The sequence below is a fragment of the Lolium rigidum genome, chromosome 4 (genome assembly GCF_022539505.1).
Source record: "Lolium rigidum isolate FL_2022 chromosome 4, APGP_CSIRO_Lrig_0.1, whole genome shotgun sequence".
In the NCBI taxonomy this organism is placed as follows: domain Eukaryota; kingdom Viridiplantae; phylum Streptophyta; class Magnoliopsida; order Poales; family Poaceae; genus Lolium; species Lolium rigidum.
The window spans coordinates 12,463,727-12,486,069 of record NC_061511.1 but is presented as its reverse complement, the minus strand read 5'-3'; the positions used below and the strand labels follow the sequence as shown (position 1 = coordinate 12,486,069).

Sequence of the window (22,343 nt, the reverse complement as noted above, 5' to 3'; positions counted from 1 at the left end):
CCGGGCCTTGGCTCCATGATGGCGTGTATTTCACACGTTCGTTGGGCAACCCCAAGAGGAAGGTATGATGCGCACAGCAGCAAGTTTTCCCTCAGAAAGAAACCAAGGTTTATCGAACCAGGAGGAGCCAAGAAGCACGTTGAAGGTTGATGGCGGCGGGATGTACTGCGGCGCAACACCAGAGATTCCGGCGCCAACGTGGAACCTGCACAACACAACCAAAGTACTTTGCCCCAACGAAACAGTGAGGTTGTCAATCTCACCGGCTTGCTGTAACAAAGGATTAACCGTATTGTGTGGAAGATGATTGTTTGCAGAGAAAATAGTAAAAACAAGTATTGCAGCAGATTTGTATTTCAGTATTAAAGAATGGACCAGGGTCCACAGTTCACTAGAGGTGTCTCTCCCATAAGATAAAAGCATGTTGGGTGAACAAATTACAGTCGGGCAATTGACAAATAGAGAGGGCATAACAATGCACATACATGACATGATAAGTATAGTGAGATTTAATTGGGCATTACGACAAAGTACATAGACCGCCATCCAACCGCATCTATGCCTAAAAAGTCCACCTTCAGGTTATCATCCGAACCCCTTCCAGTATTAAGTTGCTAACAACGGACAATTGCATTAAGTATGGTGCGTAATGTAATCAACAACTACATCCTCGGACATAGCGCCAATGTTTTATCCCTAGTGGCAACAAGCACAACACAACCTTAGAACTTTCTGTCACTCGTCCCGGTGTCAATGCAGGCATGAACCCACTATCGAGCATAAATACTCCCTCTTGGAGTTAAAAGTAAAAACTTGGCCGAGCCTCTACTAGTAACGGAGAGCATGCAAGATCATAAACAACACATATGTAATAACTTGATAATTAACATGACATGGTATTCTCTATCCATCGGATCCCGACAAACACAACATAGAGTATTACAGATAGATGATCTTGATCATGTTAGGCAGCTCACAAGATCCAACAATGAAGCACAATGAGGAGAAGACAACCATCTAGCTACCGCTATGGACCCATAGTCCAGGGGTGAACTACTCACTCATCACTCCGGAGGCGACCATGGCGGTGTAGAGTCCTCCGGGAGATGAATCCCCTCTCCGGCAGGGTGCCGGAGGAGATCTCCCGAATCCCCCGAGATGGGATCGGCGGCGGCGGCGTCTCGCAAGGTTTTCCGTATCGTGGTTTTTTCGCCTCGTGGGTTTCGCGACGGAGGCTTTAAGTAGGCGGAAGGGCAGAGTCGGGGGCCCGACGAGGGGGCCACACCATAGGGCGGCGCGGGCCCCCTTGGCCGCGCCGCCTTGTGGTGTCGCCACCTCGTGGCCCCACTTCGTATGTTCTTCGGTCTTCGGAAGCTCCGTGGAAAAATAGGCCCCTAGGTCTTCGTTTCGTCCAATTCCGAGAATATTTCGTTACTAGGATTTCTGAAACCAAAAACAGCGTAAAACGAGAACTCGGCACTTTGGCATCTTGTTAATAGGTTAGTTCCAGTAAAATGCACAAATATGACATAAAGTGTGCATAAAACATGTAGGTATCATCAATAATATGGCATAGAACATAAGAAATTATCGATACGTCGGAGACGTATCAAGCATCCCCAAGCTTAGTTCTCGCTCGTCCCGAGCAGGTAAAACGATAACAAAGATAATTTCTGAAGTGATATGCCATCATAACCTTGATCATACTATTTGTAAACATATGTAGTGAATGCAGCGATCAAAACAATGGTAATGACATTAGTAAACAAGTGAATCATAAAGCAAAGACTTTTCATGAATAGTACTTCAAGACAAGTATTAATAAGTCTTGCATAAGAGTTAACTCATAAAGCAATAAATCAAAGTAAAGGTATTGAAGCAACACAAAGGAAGATTAAGTTTCAGCGGTTGCTTTCAACTTGTAACATGTATATCTCATGGATAATAGTCAACATAAAGTAATATAACAAGTACAATATGCAAGTATGTAGGAATCAATGCACAGCTTCACACAAGTGTTTGCTTCTTGAGGTGGAGAGAGATAGGTGAACTGACTCAACATAAAAGTAAAAAGAATGGTCCTTCAAAGAGGAAAGCATCGATTGCTATATTTGTGCTAGAGCTTTTATTTTGAAAACATGAAACAAATTTGTCAGCTGTAGTAATAAAGCATATGAGTTATGTACATTATATCTTACAAGTTGCAAGTCTCATGCATAGTATACTAATAGTGCCCGCACCTTGTCCTAATTAACTTGGACTACCGGATCTTTGCAATGCACATGTTTTGACCAAGTGTCACAATGGGGTACCTCCATGCCGCCTGTACAAAGGTCTAAGGAGAAAGCTCGCATTTTGGATTTCTCGCTTTTGATTATTCTCAACTTAGACATCCATACCGGGACAACATGGACAACAGATAATGGACTCCTCTTTAATGCATAAGCATGTGGCAACAATTATTATTCTCATATGAGATTGAGGATATATGTCCAAACTGAAACTTCCACCATGAATCATGGCTTTAGTTAGCGGCTCAAAGTTCTTCTCTAACAATATGCATGCTCCAACCATGAAGGTGGTAGATCTCTCTTGCTTCAGACAAGACGGACATGCATAGCAACTCACATGATATTCAACAAAGAATAGTTGATGTCGTCCCCAGAAACATGGTTATCGCTCAACAAGCAACTTAATAAGAGATAAAGTGCATAAGTACATATTCAATACCACAATAGTTTTTTAAGCTATTTGTCCCATGAGCTATATATTGCAAAGGTGAATGATGGAATTTTAAAGGTAGCACTCAAGCAATTTACTTTGGAATGGCGGATAAATACCATGTAGTAGGTAGGTATGGTGGACACAAATGGCATAGTGGTTGGCTCAAGTATTTTGGATGCATGAGAAGTATTCCCTCTCGATACAAGGTTTAGGCTAGCAAGGTTATTTGAAACAAACACAAGGATGAACGGTACAGCAAAACTCACATAAAAGACATATGGTAAACATTATAAGACTCCATACCGTCTTCCTTGTTGTTCAAAACTCAATACTAGATGTTATCTAGATTCTAGAGAAACTAAATATGCAAACCAAATTAACAAGCTCTAAGTATTTCTTCATTAATGGGTGCAAAGTATATGATGCAAGAGCTTAAACATGAGCACAACAATTGCCAAGTATCAAATTATCCAAGACATTTTAGAGTTACTACATGTATCATTTTCCAATTCCAACCATATAACAATTTAACGAAGAAGAAACTTCACCATGAATACTATGAGTAGAGCCTAAGGACATATTTGTCCATATGCTACAGTGGAGCGTGTCTCTCTCCCATAAAGTGAATGCTAGGATCCATTTTATTCAAACAAAACAAAAAACAAAAACAAACCGAGGCTCCAAGCAAAGTGCATAAGATGTGACGGAATAAAAATATAGTTTCAAGGGAGGAACCTGATAATGTTGTCGATGAAGAAGGGGATGCCTTGGGCATCCCCAAGCTTAGACGCTTGAGTCTTCTTAGAATATGCAGGGGTGAACCACCGGGGCATCCCCAAGCTTAGAGCTTTCACTCTCCTTGATCATATTGCATCATACTCCTCTCTTGATCCTTGAAAACTTCCTCCACACCAAACTCGAAACAACTCATTAGAGGGTTAGTGCACAATAAAAATTAACATGTTCAGAGGTGACACAATCATTCTTAACACTTCTGGACATTGCATAAAGCTACTGGACATTAATGGATCAAAGAAATTCATCCAACATAGCAAAAGAGGCAATGCGAAATAAAAGGCAGAATCTGTCAAAACAGAACAGTCCGTAAAGATGGATTTTATTAGACCACCAGACTTGCTCAAATGAAAATGCTCAAATTGAATGAAAGTTGCGTACATATCTGAGGATCATGCACGTAAATTGGCTTAATTTTCTGAGCTACCTACATGGAGGTAGACCCAGATTCGTGACAGCAAAGAAATCTGGAACTGCGCAGTAATCCAAATCTAGTACTTACTTTACTATCAAAGACTTTACTTGGCACAACAAAACATAAAACTAAGATAAGGAGAGGTTGCTACAGTAGTAAACAACTTCCAAGACACAAATATAAAACAAAAATACTGGAGTAAAAACATGGGTTGTCTCCCATAAGCGCTTTTCTTTAACGCCTTTCAGCTAGGCGCAGAAAGTGTAACTCAAGTAACATCGAGAGATGAAGCATCAACATCATAATTTATTCTAATAATAGAATCATAAGGTAACTTCATTCTCTTTCTAGGGAAGTGTTCCATACCTTTCTTGAGAGGAAATTGATATTTAATATTACCTTCCTTCATATCAATAGTGGCACCAACGGTTCGAAGAAAAGGTCTTCCCAATATAATGGGGCAAGATGCATTGCATTCAATATCCAAGACAACAAAATCAACGGGGACAAGGTTATTGTTAACCATAATATGAACATTATCAACTTTCCCCAAAGGTTTCTTTTTAGCATTATCAGCGAGATTAACATCCAAATAACAATTTTTCAATGGTGACAAGTCAAGCATATCATAGACTTTCTTAGGCATAACAGAAATACTTGCACCAAGATCACATAAAGCATTAAAATCAAAATCTTTGACTCTCATTTTAATGATGGGCTCCCAACCATCTTCTAGCTTTCTAGGAATAGAAGTTTCAAGTTTTAGTTTCTCTTCTCTAGCTTTTATGAGAGCATTTGTAATATGTTTTGTGAAAGCCAAATTTATAGCGCTAGCATTGGGACTCTTAGCAAGTTTTTGCAAGAACTTTATAACTTCAGAGATGTGGCAATCATCAAAATCTAAATCATTACAATCTAAAGCAATGGGATTATCATCCCCAAGGTTGGAAAAAATTTCAGCAGTTTTATCACAAGCAGTTTCAGCACTTTTAGCAGTTTCAGGTAATTTTGCGCGCTTTGCACTAGGAGTAGAAGCATTGCCAACACCAATTATTTTACCATTGATAGTAGGAGGTGCAGCACCATATGAATCATTAGCATTGCTAGTGGTGGTAATAGTCCAAACTTTAGCTACATTTTCCTCTTTAGCTAGTTTTTCATTTTCTTCTCTATCCCACCTAGCACGCAGTTCAGCCATTAATCTTATATTCTCATTAATTCTAACTTGGATGGCATTTGCTGTAGTAACAATTTTATTTTCAATATCCCTATTAGGCATAACTTTCGATTTCAAAAGATCAACATCAGAGGCAAGACTATCAACTCTAGAAACAAGAATATTAATTTTATTGAGCTTTTCCTCAACAGATTTGTTAAAAGCAGTTTGTGTATTAATAAATTCTTTAAGCATGGCTTCAAGTCCAGGGGGTGTACTCCTATTATTGTTGTAAGAATTCCCATAAGAATTAGCATAACCGTTACCATTATTATAAGGATATGGCCTATAGTTATTACTAGAATTGTTCCGATAAGCATTGTTGTTGAAATTATTATTTTTAATGAAGTTTACATCAACATGTTCTTCTTGGGCAACCAATGAAGCTAGTGGAACATTATTAGGATCAACATTAGTCCTATCATTCGCAAGCATAGACATAATAGCATCAACCTTATCATTCAAGGAAGAGGATTCTTCAACAGAATTTACCTTCTTACCTTGTGGAGCTCTATCCGTGTGCCATTCAGAGTAATTAACCATCATATTATCAAGGAGCTTTGTTGCTTCACCAAGAGTGATGGACATAAAGGTACCTCCAGCAGCTGAATCCAATAAATTCCGCGAAGAAAAATTTAGTCCTGCATAGAAGGTTTGGATGATCATCCAAGTAGTCAGTCCATGGGTTGGGCAATTTTTAACCAGAGATTTCATTCTTTCCCAAGCTTGAGCAACATGTTCATTATCCAATTGTTTAAAATTCATTATGCTACTCCTCAAAGATATAATTTTAGCAGGGGGATAATATCTACCAATAAAAGCATCCTTGCATTTAGTCCATGAATCAATACTATTCTTAGGCAGAGATAGCAACCAATCTTTAGCTCTTCCTCTTAATGAGAAAGGGAACAATTTTAATTTTATAATGTCACCATCTACATCTTTATATTTTTGCATTTCACATAGTTCAACAAAATTATTGAGATGGGCAGCAGCATCATCGAACTAACACTGAAAAATTGCTCTCGCATAACAAGATTAAGTAAAGCAGGTTTAATTTCAAAGAATTCTGCTGTAGTAGCAGGTGGAGCAATAGGTGTGCATTGGAAATCATTATTATTTGTGCTAGTGAAGTCACACAACTTAGTATTTTCAGGGTTGGCCATTTTAGCAGTAGTAAATAAAGCAAACTTGATAAAGTAAATGCAAGTAAACTAATTTTTTTTGTGTTTTTGATATAGCAAACAAGACAGTAAATAAAGTAAAACTAGCAACTAATTTTTTTGTGTTTTGATATAATGCAGCAAACAAAGTAGTAAATAAAATAAAGAAAGACAAAAACAAAGTAAAGAGATTGAGAAGTGGAGACTCCCCTTGCAGCGTGTCTTGATCTCCCCGGCAACGGCGCCGAAAAATATGCTTGATGGCGTGTATTTCACACGTTCGTTGGGCAACCCCAAGAGGAAGGTATGATGCGCACAGCAGCAAGTTTTCCCTCAGAAAGAAACCAAGGTTTATCGAACCAGGAGGAGCCAAGAAGCACGTTGAAGGTTGATGGCGGCGGGATGTAGTGCGGCGCAACACCGGAGATTCCGGCGCCAACGTGGAACCTGCACAACACAACCAAAGTACTTTGCCCCAACGAAACAGATGAGGTTGTCAATCTCACCGGCTTGCTGTAAAAAGGATTAACCGTATTGTGTGGAAGATGATTGTTTGCAGAGAAAATAGTAAAAACAAGTATTGAAGCAGATTTGTATTTCAGTATTAAAGAATGGACCGGGGTCCACAGTTCACTAGAGGTGTCTCTCCCATAAGATAAAAGCATGTTGGGTGAACAAATTACAGTCGGGCAATTGACAAATAGAGAGGGCATAACAATGCACATACATGACATGATAAGTATAGTGAGATTTAATTGGGCATTACGACAAAGTACATAGACCGCCATCCAACCGCATCTATGCCTAAAAAGTCCACCTTCAGGTTATCATCCGAACCCCTTCCAGTATTAAGTTGCTAACAACAGACAATTGCATTAAGTATGGTGCGTAATGTAATCAACAACTACATCCTCGGACATAGCGCCAATGTTTTATCCCTAGTGGCAACAACACAACACAACCTTAGAACTTTACGTCACTCGTCCCAGTGTCAATGCGAGCATGAACCCACTATCGAGCATAAATACTCCCTCTTGGAGTTAAAAGTAAAAAACTTGGCCAGAGCCTCTACTAGTAACGGAGAGCATGCAAGATCATAAACAACACATATGTAATAACTTGATAATTAACATGACATGGTATTCTCTATCCATCGGATCCCGACAAACACAACATAGAGTATTACGGATAGATGATCTTGATCATGTTAGGCAGCTCACAAGATCCAACAATGAAGCACAATGAGGAGAAGACAACCATCTAGCTACTGCTATGGACCCATAGTCCAGGGGTGAACTACTCACTCATCACTCCGGAGGCGACCATGGCGGTGTAGAGTCCTCCGGGAGATGAATCCCCTCTCCGGCAGGGTGCCGGAGGAGATCTCCAGAATCCCCCGAGATGGGATCGGCGGCGGCGGCGTCTCGGTAAGGTTTTCCGTATCGTGGTTTTTTCGCCTCGGGGTTTCGCGACGGAGGCTTTAAGTAGGCGGAAGGGCGAGTCGGGGGCCCGACGAGGGGGCCACACCATAGGGCGGCGCGGCCCCCTTGGCCGCGCCGCCTTGTGGTGTCGCCACCTCGTGGCCCCACTTCGTATGTTCTTCGGTCTTCTGGAAGCTCCGTGGAAAAATAGGCCCCTGGGTCTTCGTTTCGTCCAATTCCGAGAATATTTCGTTACTAGGATTTCTGAAACCAAAAACAGCAGAAAACAGGAATTGGCACTTCGGCATCTTGTTAATAGGTTAGTTCCAGAAAATGCACAAATATGACATAAAGTGTGCATAAAACATGTAGGTATCATCAATATAATATGGTATAGAACATAAGAAATTATCGATACGTCGGAGACGTATCACTCCACCACTGGCGATGGGAATATCCACACAAAAAAAAAATTTGACGATTTCTCGCTACATTTTTGTGGGGCTACGAAGCACTGTTCGTGGGTCCAATATTTTCATTTTGTGCATGAACCTATCATTTCATGTGTCATCTCGTTGTCATGGCACGCGGTTTAGGATCCCCGAGCGTCCGTTGATTTTTCTTTGAGTGTCTTAACTCATGAGACCTGAGTTGTGCTTACGAGTAGTGGCCGGTAAATGGGACCCCTCACGACTCGCTTCCAACTGGCCTCCGTCGAGCCCTGGTACAATTGCGCTCGATGGAAAAGCTTCTGTGATGCTTCCCCGAGCTGAAGAACTATGATCAGCATGCAAAAGGACAATGCTTCGACGGCTTCGTCCAGCTGCCCAAAAATTAGTATTTTGAGCCCAACTATGATCTATTGGAACAACTCGATGCGCTGGTACGTACGCAAAATTTATTGGGGAGTGTACCTAGTGGACAAAAAAAGGGAATTCTTACATTTGACTAAATCAAATTTAGGCAATATATTCGCGTGATCCGTGGGTACGACTAAATTAACTCTCGGCATCCTTCGATGATTCATGTTGCTCCATTTGAAGTCACCTCCTCCTCCGCCGACCTCGGCGACCTGCTGCAGCGGTAGGAAGGCCATGTCGGAGGTCATCCGGCAGTCCACCAACCATGTAGCCACGACGCCCGCCGATGCCCAGACGATGCACCGGATGGCGCTTTTCATGCAGCGCGAGCTCGGGCCGTTCGAGGTTGATTTCAACGCCGTCGAGAAGATCCTAGAGAGCAGCGTCACGGACGGGCACTCGACGCGGCCGAGGAGTTGATGATTGGCAATGACAACATCACGGGTGCGTGCAGGAAGTCAGGCCGCTCCCCTGAGCACGCAAGGGAAATGATAGACACGTTTGCAAGGGGGGATGACTCCGGGCACCACCGCCACAACGCCGTCACCCACAGACTTCACCGCCGAAAGCAGAGCCTTGCGAGTGCTTGATGAACCACCGCACAAAGAGAGCAACCGCTACCAGTTACACCAACCATCGCCGAGCTCATCCACCAAACCCGCTATCTATCTCAAGGCAGTGCCATCAAGAAGGGTACGTCGCCGGGGCACTGCCGCTGCACAAGCCGAAGCTTAGGGTTTTCACCCGAGACAAGCTGGTAAGGAAGGAGCCGAGGAGGGGGAAAAAACCTTGAAGTCGCCTCCATGAAGGAGAAGAGCAGGCAGCGTCGACGATGTCGTGGCTGCCATACTTTTATGGAATTACTGATATAAGTGTCAACTATTAGAATTGATTGGATGATAAGGGGAAAAGGATGGAGTGGGAAATTCATTCAACATTCCCGCAATGATTTTCTTTAGCAGGCTCTCGGTAATGTATTTTCGAAAGGATAAAGAGTAGGGAAATCACGAGCATCAGCACTGTGGTCAGGCTGGTGAGGAGAGACCTAAACCAGGGCAGCTAGCTAGTGGACCCAGGACTATTTGTGTAGAACCCAATCCAGAAACAAGGGTGTGCGCGCGTGTCCTTGAAATGGAGCAAGACAAACGTGCGACAAAGAGAACAAGGTACGGCTCGGTACTCTCGAGAAAAGGAACTCATGCGCGCGATGGATCCGATCCGTGGAGTTAAGAAGCTGTACACGATGGCGGCCGGTGTCTCACGTCGACGTCATCCGATCGGTCCGCTGGGGCGCATCTTTCACTCACGAGTCACACCCCGTAGCGTGTCGGGAGCAGTGGTCCACTCCGAGACGGCCCATCAGGTGGTGAACCGCGCGCGTCGAGTCCCCGAGTCGCTTCTGGGTTCCTTACGAATGTGATCGGTTTTGAGTTTTGACCCCGAGTCGGAGCACAAGTCCGAGCACCAGGCCAGCATGCAGGTCGTAGCTACGCCTGCGATCTACCTCTTCCGTGCGCGCGCCTACATCCCACGGTATGATTGCTGCACCCCCATGGGGCTCTCACAGGCGTTTGGATTTGGGCCATCAGATCGAGCTGACGTGGCGCAATCTCGGCCGGCCGTTACGTCCAGGGCGCGAGGCCCTCGCACGAACCCACGTTTTATCCACGGGTCAGGGGACGAGCCCGCGCGGCCCGTTCGCTCCGCTCTCACCGGCCTCGCACGTCCTCCTCTCCCCCTCGCGCCCCTCCCATCGCCGCCGCCGCCGCCGCTAGCTCCGAATCCCGTCGCCCCCTCCTCCTCCACAATCCCCTGCAGTGCCTCCTCCTCCAATCCTCCCGCTCATCCTCCCCCAATCTTCTTCCAATGGCAGCTGGCCACCAGCCCAGGAAGCTCCTCCTCTAGGGCAGGGACGGCGAGCTCCTCCTCTACGGCGCTGGGAAGGAGGAGCACGACCTCGCGCCCTCACCACCCTCGCGCCGCCTCTCCTCCTCTTCTGCGTGCGCCTCGTCGTCGCCATCGCCGGCGGCTGCCGGTGGAGGCAGCAGGTCGCCGCCTCCTCGCCGCCTCCTCGCCGCTCCAAGCGGAAGCAGCGCTGCCTCATCCTCCAATCCTTGGTCTGTCCTCCTCTTCTCAATCCTCACTCTCTTCCCAAGCGCGGCGTGCTGCCTCCACGAGCGCGAGCGTCCTGGTGGGTTGCCCCTGGCACTGCATAGGAGCTCCAATGGGGTCCTCGCTCCTTGTTTTCTCGCGGACGACCTCTACACCAGTACGTCACCATGCCACCACGAGCCCCATCGCTCCCTCCTCTCCAAGGAACAGCTGCATATGTACGAGCTCATTGCTCCTTTTAGATGCACTAGATGTATTTCATAGTTTGCCCATTAGAAGATTTGTAGCTTTCAGGTTCCTAGGTCTCTCCCAGATTTGTTTAGCTTACATATACTAGAGGTATTTGATAGTTTTCCCATTAGCAGATTTGTAGCCTAAATGACCTCAAGCTTGAGTTTGATTCCATTATGTCCGGTCTTCTATCTCTTATATATCCATCCAACCTATTTTTCAGATTGGGATTGCCAAATAGAAGAGGTCACCTGGGAGTGGATTCAGGAGATGAAAGATTCCATGATGACTCTGTTGGAGCATACCAATTGCATGGACAAGTATTGCAGCTGGTTAATTTGTTGCTTGCCAATTTTTATTCCATTATCCATGAAAGTGTTCTGATATATAATATAATTAAGGTGTTCCATCCACGGACACTCAACAAGCAGTAAGATTGGATGATACTTAGTTTAACCAAAGATTTCCAAGTCCTAAGGTGCTGGTTCCAGTTGTTGAAAGAGCCCAGCAGCTTCGTGGCGGCAGTGCGTCTTCTGCTCTTTCCGTATGATATATAGCTCTCATGTGGTTTTGTATTCTGTGTTTCTTACCTTTGCAATGGTTATCTTTGACAGAGACTGTAAATTTCCTAATGATTTTCCTCTTATTGTAGATTTCCTCTATAGTGTCCGTGTCTCATGTTGTTTTCCTGATGCTTGTAGGCTTTTGTCGATATGTAGAATGAAGCATAGATTATTTTGCACTTCATTTCTGAAGTTTATAAAAAAAGAGGAGATTCCTACCTCTTAATAAAGTATACAGATCTAATTTCTGATTAGGGATACAGTTTCCTCCATTGAAACAACAGATTAACAAGTAACTCTTGTAGGTTGTGTCCAATGTCCTCCCTGTGTTGGCGATGACCCAGGCAATTAGCATTCCAGGTATTCGTGCAGTGTACTACTTTTGCTTGTTGCTGCTTGGAGCTATGGAAATATTCCCTTTCTATTTGTCATATATCCCGCAGGTTAGAAATAAGTAAGTAAGATACAAACTCCGGCATGATATTGAAATAATTAAGTTTGAAATGGATGTGGCATATTTTTAAATATGTGCCAGGGGAGGACCAAGACTTTAATAGCATGTGTTATCTGCCTGATTTGACAGTTTACATACTTCAGCAGGAGATACAAAATGATTAGAGCTTAAACTGTGAGGCTAATAAAGAGCACTTGTGTACAAACATGGATATTTCCATATCTGATTAAACACATCCGGGAGAATAAGATTTAGTTCAGTACAACGTTTTGAGTGATAAATATTTAGACTTGATAGAAGTGATTCATGATATAATAATGCTAATCTCTGGGTTAAAACCTCCTTGATTAGGTGTCATATTTTAGTGTAGCTAATATCTTGGGGCTACCACCTGCATATGATGCAGATACTTTGTTTATTAGAACAGAAAATCAATCTTGCGAGTTATCCCATCAGGCATTTCATCTCCTTGATTTAGAACAGAAAACCAACTGATGTTTGTTGGAATGTTGTACCTGTTTTCTTATAGCCATCGAACTCAATATTTATGTTTTGATACAAACGTATATAATTTTATACCTGATACATGTTTAGGGAGGACATGCAACTGACGCTCAAGAAAAATAAAGTATTTTCATGTATTTTTTTGGCAAGGCCTTCATTTATACTTATGTACTGTTATAAATGACATCTGAGATAAAGAATTAACATTTGAGTATTACCAGGTGATAAAGAAGCATTTCCATAGTAGAATGTCTCGCTGCGGAGGAGCGGGGTCACTCTGAGCGTGATCATAAGATTATCCTCAGAAATGAAGGATCAATTGCAGTTTCTATTATGCTAGAGTCAAAGTTCTCTGTAGGTAGTATTTTCCAATTTGTTGGCCTTCGTACTGCAGTTTTATTTTGTTTCTTCTTCCCAAACGTTCAGATATTAGTATGTTTACACAATCGAACTCAAAATATTTTCGCTTGTGTACTGATGGCAGTACATCATTGGAATTGCAGAGTATGACTCAGACAACAAACCATTCCAAGAGACAGTTAAACCTATGGTAGATGGTGGAACAGAAGGTTTCGAAGGTTATGCTAGAGTCATTATGCCAAGGATAACACCTTGTTTTGAGCGCAACATATGGATTTTCTCTCCCTATATAAAGTTTCCATTATGCACCTTCGCCAAGACTTAGAGTACTGCTCATTGCATTGAGTATGCTCGTTTCATCAAATGGGACAAGGTATAGTTCTTATCTCTGTAATTTTCTCTTCAATTTATTTACTTTTCTAATTATTAAGTTCACTCATGCAAGTTCACTGGAAAACCTTTTGATGCTGATGATGCAGAACATATGCAGTGGATTTATTCAGAGGTTTGTTCTACTGTTATGACATGTAATTTAGGTAGTGCTATTCTTTCCCAGTCTAATTTTCCATTTACACATGTACATGCTTAAAGAGAACATAACTTTTTGGTGTTTCTGGAGTTACATATTCTTTGACTCAAGTTGTTTTCTTCTTCGTTTATTCTCCAGACCTTAGATGTAATTTTATTTCTTCCTTGTCTATCCAAGAGTTTAATACATTTTCTAAATTCACTAATAATGTATTCCATCATTAAAAATTATAACATTCTTGCCAGAATCATAGCATGTGGTATTTTATTACCTTTATTACACATGAAACCAATCCAACCTTATTATGTTAACCTCATATTCAAATGTCCCAGCAATATGGTGTTCGGCAGGTGAAAATTCCGCTGCCAGTGGCGGACGTTTCGGACGTTTCGTGAGTGTGGATGGCATTGCAGCTCAAATACGAAACCTGACATATAGAATTGTAGCCCTGTCAAGATTATCACGTTTCTCTAGCAGTCTGATGTACTCCAATACTAGGCTTTTATTTCTGCTGCTTTTTCATTGGAACCTTTGAAGCTTGTTTTTGGCTGCACCAGAAGTGTGTCAAATTCGTTGCATCAGGCCCCATTCTTAGTTTGTTACTCAAATAGTTGGTGCCACCAAATAGTAAGAACGAATGTTATATTTAACAAGTTATTTATGAATATTTTTATTCTTACATATTAGCCAAATCTATTACCATCTAAATGCAAAATATATGTATGCCAAAAATCCTGAGATTTTCCAAGTGGACCATGCATAAATGTGATTTAGTCAGAAAGGCATAGCACAACATTTTTTCAGAAAATGCCACACGATTAGCATTTCTTGAATTGCTCTAGAGATTTGGTTTGGTTAGTTATTCTCTATTCTCTATTCTTGTGGCAGACATATATTTTGCATTTAGATGGTATGACTTGGCCAGTGATCTCGGGTCATATTACAGTTTTTGCATTGTTGATAAACTCTTGTTCGGGAAATCTTTTGTTCGAGCCATTTATTGCTTGAATATGTTATATATACATGACTGGAGGATGGACACCAAGTAATTCATATTCTCTGCTAAACTTGGTTGGTCATACTTATGAATTGGCTTCTGCTAAAAGTAGTGCACGTGGTCATGCCATCCTTATCTTTATACATGCCACAAACTGATTTCTTTCCTGGTTTCCCAAGAAATTCTGTTATGCTTTTCTAAAACAGTGCAATTGGTTTCCTTATATTTTGATGTATGTCGGTCATTTTTTCCTAAATATATTTAATAAATGCAGCATAGTGGTGTTGATGGCAATCTTCCTTGATTCACTACTGTGTTTAAACATTTATAATCCATTGATCTTGGTTCTTATCTTCTCCATTGAGCCATATTTGTCGCAATAGTGGATCTAAGTACTTTTTTTACTTAGATATGTGCTCTCACCGCATTGGTTAAATAGGGTTATAGGTATTTGGTTCAAGTGGGCAAGATTAACTTTGTTTTCATCATCTACTGCAGGGAAAGAGCAGGTTATGCACAAAAGGTGTATATCTTATGTCTTTTACTATATTGTGGTTGCACATTGTTACTGAACTTTTTAGTCTTTTGGATCTATTTGTATATTTATATGTTGTTTTTCGGCCACAACACCCGAACAACGGAATGGTTTTGCCCATATACTTGTCCATTTGATTGAACACCTATTTTGGTACATTTGGTCCGCGGCATTGCTTTGTGAAACTTAAGAAATGTAATATCATATAAGCAGATTTTTGTTGTCGTTATACAAAATATACATTGACATGACCTCCACGGGGTCGTGCGCCAAGGCGCACATCTAAATCTAGTAAGGAGTAGTTGCTCAACAACTGGCTGCGATTGTTTCTTCCGCGGCGATTGAACGAACCACCGCAAATCGAATCCTCTCGTGCTACCACTGCGATGGCTGCTTCCACGAGTGGGAGCGGCGGCGGCCACCGGAATCAGGCTGTCTGGCCTGCTTACATGGCGCGCTACGAGCCGCTGGCGAGGCTGGGCGCGGGCATGAACGGCGAGGTGTTCAAGGCGTGGGACACCAAGGAGAGCCGGGTCGTCGCCGTGAAGCGGCTCAGCGGGACCGGGACCACTGGCGGCGACGACTTAATCTTCTCCGGTCTTCAAGAGGTCTGGCGGGAGTGCAGGTGCCTGAGGACGTGCGACGGCATCCCCTCCGTCGTGAAGCTCCTGGACAAAGTCGTCCCCAAGGTCAATTCCGACGACTCCTTCCTCGTCATGGAGTACGCCGGCCGCATCAACCTACGCGGCTACATGCAGCGCCGTGCCCATCGCCGTCGTCGGTTCTCCGAGGCCGAGGTGTGCCGGATCATGAAGGAGCTCCTGGAGGGGGTCAACTCCGTGCACGGCACCGGCATCATGCACCTGGACATCAGGCCCGAGAACGTCATCCTTGACGACGGCACGGAGGACAGGACGGAGAGGAGGCCCAAGAACAAGAAGGGGGCGATGATCCAAGACGGCGAGCTCAAGGAGGACGCCATCGTCTACAAGATCGGAGGCTTCGGGATCTCCCGGAAGAAAGAGCGCGGCCCGAAGCAGCCGGAGGTGACAATTGCGACAGCGTACAGCGCGCCGGAGCTCCTCCTGCACTCGTGCGAGTACGACGAGCGCGTCGACATGTGGGGGCTCGGATGCATAATGGCCGACCTCCTCTCGGGCACCGGCATGCCCACCTTCGGCCCCGACGACTCGGAAGAAAAAATCATGAGCAAAGTGTTCCGCGTCGTCGACCCTAAATGCAAGAAGATCAAGGACTGGGCTGGGTACTCGGGGATAGCGGCAGAGTGGAAGTCGAAGCTGCCCGGAAAAAACAAGTCCAAGCTGCCAAGGATAGCGGCAGGGTTGAAGACGAAGATACTCGGGGATCCTCTTCGGCGCCGGTTCCCCTTACGGAGGCTGTCGTCCGCTGGCTTCGAGGTGCTCAGCGGGCTCCTAGAGAGTAACCCGGCGAAGCGGCTCACCGCAGCGGAGGCGCTGGAGAAGCCTTGGTTCCGGGAGGACTGCCGATGACGTCCGCGGCTGCTTTTGTTAGATTGTCGCCGCTCCTAGCTAGGGTTCTTTGTTAGAGAATAGTCTAGTGGATCTGGATTCCTACTTGTAAACTCCGTGACTTTCACTTGTAGATACAGTCAACATGTGTACGAGTTTACCATATAATATTTGATTGATTGGTTCATGCATTCACCGGTTGCCTCTTTTTCATAAAGAAAGAAAATGAGCAATTTAAGTATGCGCAGGCTAAACCTTTGTCTCTGAGCTGATCTTTTGCTCAGTACTTAGTTTTTGTGGTTGCAATGTGATGTCAGACACCGCCTCCATCTTCGGCATGCGTTTCCACAACTGAGAAACCTAGTCAAGGCCAACTTGTAGGCTCTTTTGTTCATCCTACCATCGGGTAGTCATAGCCAGAGGTTGATGCAAAATTAGAATAACGTGGCTTCAGATCGCTTCCGAGTCTATTGAATCATGGAAGGGGAGAGACAAGAAATTAACTGACTATATATAAATATTGTTTGATAAAGTTATTGTTTCATGAGGGTATTTCGCAAATGTTGATCGTATAAAATGTGTATGAAGAAGAGAGATCAAAGATGTGTTCACAAATTTCATACGAATGGTAATAAATTGATTGCATACATAATTTTTATTAAATAAATACACGTTTCTATATTATTAGTTTTTATCTTATGACTTGAGTATAGTTCCACTCAATTGGTTCAAATCTTGGCGGTAGCTAGGGGAAACAAGTCTTATAAGATATACAAATTCGAAGCCTCCAATATACTGTTGAGTAGTTTTTTCTAAGAATGACCACTTGGATTTGAAAGTTGGAAATGATTAATTATACTGTTGAGTAGTTTTTTCTAACATGTGTATGCTAGTGTGATAGATTTATTTATCCTCCCTCTCGCATTTGTCATGAAACAGTCCCCTTATCGAAAATATATGAAATAATAACTACTGGTAGTCCAATGGAAGAAATTAAAAAATGAGGGAAGCCCTCATAAATTCCAACCAAATATCTCTTGAAAATAAGAGTTTCTATACATACACATGTTCAGCAAATAAGATGTGGTATGGCTGTCTAAAGATTTCTATGTCCTTGTTTGCTATGTTGCCTAAGAGATACTTGTCCCTGTCTATTATGTTGTCTAAGAGATAGTGGTTTGTTTAGATGATCTGCGAAAATGTGGATGTTCCCTAGAAAAATTCAGCTTGTCCTCCCAGGAGTTCTTTCTGGGAGTACTACCTATGGATTTTGTGCGCCGCGGCAGCGGCCTTGGGAAGCGATGCGGTGATGGCTCTATGTTGTGGTGCAGTGTCTTGCATGGCGTGGGTGACAATCTCGAGCTATGTGTGCAGAGGGGTTGTCGACTCGGCTGACGTGTCCTAGAGAGGGCGGTTTGCAGTCGAGGCGGCGGCCTCGGATGTGGTGTGGCGGCCATGGTGTGCAGGTAGTTTCTTTGTGCAGCTTGGGTTGCATACAGCTAGGTCGTGCGCAGCTCGAGAGTGAGCGGTGGTTTCTCGGGGCAGCGGCCCCGGAAGGTGTTCTCGGTGGATCGCGAAGGGCACGACGGAGCGACGGAAGCCGGGGCGACGGCTCCAAGAGTTCTAGAATGTCGAGAGTGTTTGACCTTGTTTCGTGTGGGTGAGGTTGCTCTCGGTGTTGGTCGCTTTTGCCGGGGAGGGGGGGGGGGGGGGTCTTGTGGAGCGCGAGTCTCTTTCACCTCTGCGGGGGCGTCCCGGGTCTCCTCCTCCCACAACAGTCGCGGCGTCTTCTCTCCGGCAGCGATGAGAGTCCGGCTAGTTTTAAGACAATGACCGTGGCTTTTGATGAAGGAGTTCGACGGGCTTCTATGCCCCTGAAACGTCCTTGCTTTTGATCAAGGTGTTATATGTTGCCGTGACAATGCTTATATGTAGTTTGGTCTTCCTTGCTTTTGATCATATCTGTCATGTATGCTTACTCTGCTATGTTCTGGATCGTAATAGCTAGTTAGTGGTGAGAGCACCATTTGAAGAGGAAGGTAACGACATCGCTGGTTAGCACAAAATCAAACAGTCAGTTCTTCCTTCGTCAATCAACATATCGGAGATTGTTGCCTACCGATCAATGGCCCAAAACTGCACCAATTTTTTTTGTTGGGATCCAAACGTAGTGTACATACTGATTCAAGCTTCATTTCACTTCATACAACATCTAGTGGGCCAAAACAGGAAACGAAGATTTTTCGGTGCGAGCAACCAATCAGACCCCAAAGATGTGCTCAGAAGATGGTATGCTGAAAAATGCCACAGTGTTGATCGGTCTCGGGCGACCTAGGCAACGACTAACCCTAGCTTCAGCTGCAGTACGACTTGAAGTACGATTCCATTCAATATGATCCAGGTCTTGGTGATCAACTGTGCACACGCGGTCGAGCGTGTGCGGGTTGGAGAGCGGGTGCTCGTGCTATGCTATTTGTTCAAAATCTGTTTGACGACCTAGTATAAGAGTTCTGAACTCGTGATTACAAGTATTTAAGGCATTACTAGACTGAGTTCAAACAAAGTTGTGTTTTAGGCAAACTCTGCATTTTTTCACATTAACTTTGCATAATTGCTGTGAATCCTGTCAGAAAAAAAACCATGAAATAGTTTCTGGGGGGGGGGGGGGGGTTCTCATCATTTTTGGCTCGGAGTTGGAGTACGAGCTGGACTCCAGGCACGCGTGCAGTCCATGTTTTCAATCCGGACGTGTGTGTACATGAACAGTTCTGGGTGTTACGAATGTGATCAGTTTTGATCCGAGTCGGAGCAGAAGTTGGAGTCCAGGCCAGGTATCTAGGCGTGCAGTGTACGTGCCTACATAAGGGCAGTAAACTAGCTCAAGTGCACAACTCGTTGCGCTTATTCCTTCCACGGCGACTGAACCAGCCCGAATCGAATCGTCTCCTACTGCGAGTGCGATGGCTGCTTCCACGAGTAGGAGCGGCGGCGGCCACCGGAATCATGCTCTCTGGCCTGCCTACATGGCGCGCTACGAGCCGCTGGCGAGGCTGGGCGCGGGCATGAACGGTGAGGTGTTCAAGGCGTGGGACACCAAGGAGAACCGGATCGTCGCCGTGAAGCGGCTCAGCGGGACAGGGACCACCGGCGGCGACGACTTAATCTTCTCCGGCCTTCAAGAGGTCTGGCGGGAGTGCAGGTGTCTGAGGACGTGCGACGGCATCCCCTCGGTCATGAAGCTCCTGGATAAAGTCGTCCCCAAGGTCAATTCGGACGACTCCTTCCTCATCATGGAGTACGCCGGCCGCCTCAACCTACGCGGCTACATGCAGCGCCGTGCCCATCGTCACCGTCGGTTCTCCGAGGCCGAGGTGTGCCGGATCATGAAGGAGCTCCTCGAGGGGGTCAGCTCCGTGCACAGCACGGGCATCATGCACCTGGACATCAGGCCCGAGAACGTCATCCTCGACGACGGCACGGAGGATAGGACGGAGAGGAGGCCCAAGAACAAGAAAGGGGCGATGATCCAAGACGGCGAGCTCAAGGAGGATGACATCGTCTACAAGATCGGAGGCTTCGGGATCTCACGGACACTACTAGGAAAAGCCTTATTGCCGGCGCACCAAAAACGGCTATTGCCGGCGCACCACGAGCCCGCCGGTGGGAACGCGCCGGTGGTAATGAGTTACCGCCGGCGCACCAGCAGGTGCGCCAGCAGTAAGATGAATTATCCCCGGCGAACCAGGCCTGGTGCGCCGGCGGTATGTTTTTTCGAAATTCAAAAAAAAAGCCAGATCTAGATCTAGATCTAGATCTAGATCTGGATCTAGATCTAGATCTGGATCTAGCTCGGGTTCATCTAGCTCGGGTTCATCTAGCTCGGGACCTTAAAAACAGTGGCCGTGCGTTGCCGTGTCGTCGTTGCCGCACCGGTGTAGGAGGAAGAGAATGAGGCCGGAGGTGGTAGTTTAGGAGGAGGAGGAGGAGGAGGAGGAGGAGGAGGAGGAGGCCGGAGGTGGTGGTGGTTTAGGAAGAGGAGGAGGAGGAGGAGGAGAAGATGGCCGGAGGTGAAGGTGGTGGAAGAGGAGAAGGAGAAGACGGAGATGGAGGTAGAGTCCCGAGGTGGAGGAGGTTACCGGAGGAGGAGGAGTTCACCGGAGTAGGTGGAGGTCACCGGAGTAGGAGGAGGTCACCGGAGTAGTAGTCGTCTTCGGAGGCCGTCGGCGTGAGTATTGCAAGGAGAAGAGTAGGAGGGAAAGAGAAGAAGGGGAAGAAGTGAGGAAGGAGAAGAGGGATGAGGGCCGACTTGACTATATAGTGTGGGTTATCGCCGGCGCACCAAGTAGGGTGGTGCGCCGGGGGTATTTTTTTCTTTTTTTCTCCCAAATCTTAAATCTGAAAAAGTCCTGTTTCTGTTTTGAATTTGACGAATCCATTTTTTCTCCAAACGGCCGTAGGCCGTTGAATTCGAATAGGAAATTTCGAGTAGATCGATTTTGATATAAAAAAGTTTTTCATCGGAGGTCGTATGCAACCAGAAATCCCGTTTTACCGAAAGATGACGCCATTTTGCATAATATATCGAAATTCATTTTTTCCAATTTTGATGAAAGCTAGATTACATAATACATGGGCAGTTCAAAGGATTTTATTTTTTGAATTTTTTATCATTTTCTTTTATTTTTTTCAAAACTGAAAAGGCGGTCCACGGGGGGGGGGTGTAGAGGGAAAATTATGGCTGTCCTTACCGCCGGCGCAGCATTATACTCCAGCGCCGGCAATAAGAAAACTTACCACCGGCGCAACAACATGGTGGTGCGCCGGCAGTAAGGGGCTCGATTTTTCCGGCCTGGTCTGGTCCTCTTTGAAATTTATCGCCGGCGCATCTTTTTTGCTTGTGCGCCGGCAGTAAGCCTCCATCACCGGCGCGGCTCTTATTTGGTGCGCCGGCAACATGTACCACCGGCGCACGTCCAAGGTGGTGCGCCGGCACTACTTGCCTCCACCTATAGGCCTTTTCCTAGTAGTGGGAGGAAAGAGCGTGGCCCGAAGCAGCCGGAGGTGACCATTGCGACAGCGTACAGCGCGCCGGAGCTCCTCCTGCACTCGTGCGAGTACGACGAGCGCGTGGACACGTGGGGGCTCGGATGCATAATGGCCGACCTCCTTTCGGGCACCGGCATGCCCACCTTCGGCCCCGACGACTCGGAAGAAAAGATCATGAGCAAAGTGTTCTGCGTCGTCGACCCTAAGAGTAAGAAGATCAAGGACTGGGCTGGGTACTCGGGGATAGCGCCAGAGTGGAAGTCGAAGGTGCCCGGGCAAAACAAGTCGAAGCTTCCGAGGATAGCAGCAGGATTGAAGACGAAGCTACTCGGGGATCCTCTTCGGCGCCGGTTCCCCTTATGGAGGCTGTCGTCCGCCGGCTTCGAGGTGCTCATCGGGCTCCTAGAGAGTAACCCGGCGAAGCGGCTCACCGCAGCGGAGGCGCTCGAGAAGCCTTGGTTCCACCAGGACTGACGGTGACGACGTGGGTTGGAGGCTGCTTTTCTTACTGTCGTGCTTCTAGCTAGGGTTCTTAGTTTGAGAATAGATAGTGGATCTGGATCCCTACATGTAAACCGTCTGTACGCATGTGATACAATCAATATATGTACTAGTTTACCTTATGATATTCAGATATTGATTGATTGGTTCATGCATGCATTTACCAGTTCCCTAATTTTGTTCATCCTACCATCGGGTAGTCATAGGCTCATAGCCAGAGGTTGACGCAAAATATGAATAATGTGGCTTCAGAGTTCAGATCACTTCCGAGTCTGTTGAATCATGCATGGAAGGGGAGAGACAAGAAATTGGCTGACTATACATAAATATTATTTGATAGTTATTGTTTCACGAGGGTATTTCTCAAAAGTTGATTGTAGAAAATGTCTACGAAGAAGAGAGATCAAAGATGTGTTCACAAATTTCA

The 22,343-nt window shown here is 45.2% G+C and overlaps 2 protein-coding genes and 1 long non-coding RNA gene across 4 annotated transcripts; all 3 read left to right on the top strand.

Annotated features, from left to right (window-relative positions):
- Window positions 1–10,800: 10,800 nt before the first annotated feature.
- On the top strand, window positions 10,801–13,122 carry LOC124708726. 2 transcript variants are annotated; one of them, XR_007005291.1, is made up of 4 exons: window positions 10,801–10,924; window positions 11,161–11,730; window positions 11,806–11,860; window positions 12,962–13,122. It is a non-coding gene; the product is annotated as an uncharacterized LOC124708726 (long non-coding RNA). The 2 variants fall into 2 exon arrangements; XR_007005292.1 differs by lacking the exon at window positions 12,962–13,122 and adding an exon at window positions 12,680–12,749.
- A 2,143-nt stretch (window positions 13,123–15,265) lies between these two features.
- Window positions 15,266–16,390, top strand: LOC124646693 (putative cyclin-dependent kinase F-2). The gene has a single exon (XM_047186775.1). It carries the CDS (start codon window positions 15,266–15,268, stop codon window positions 16,388–16,390), a length of 1,125 nt encoding a protein of 374 aa, XP_047042731.1.
- LOC124646692 (putative cyclin-dependent kinase F-2) lies at window positions 16,387–21,889 on the top strand. The gene is made up of 4 exons (XM_047186773.1): window positions 16,387–16,407; window positions 19,350–19,368; window positions 19,400–19,955; window positions 21,400–21,889. Exons 1-4 carry the CDS (start codon window positions 16,387–16,389, stop codon window positions 21,887–21,889), a joined length of 1,086 nt encoding a protein of 361 aa, XP_047042729.1.
- Window positions 21,890–22,343: the final 454 nt, after the last annotated feature.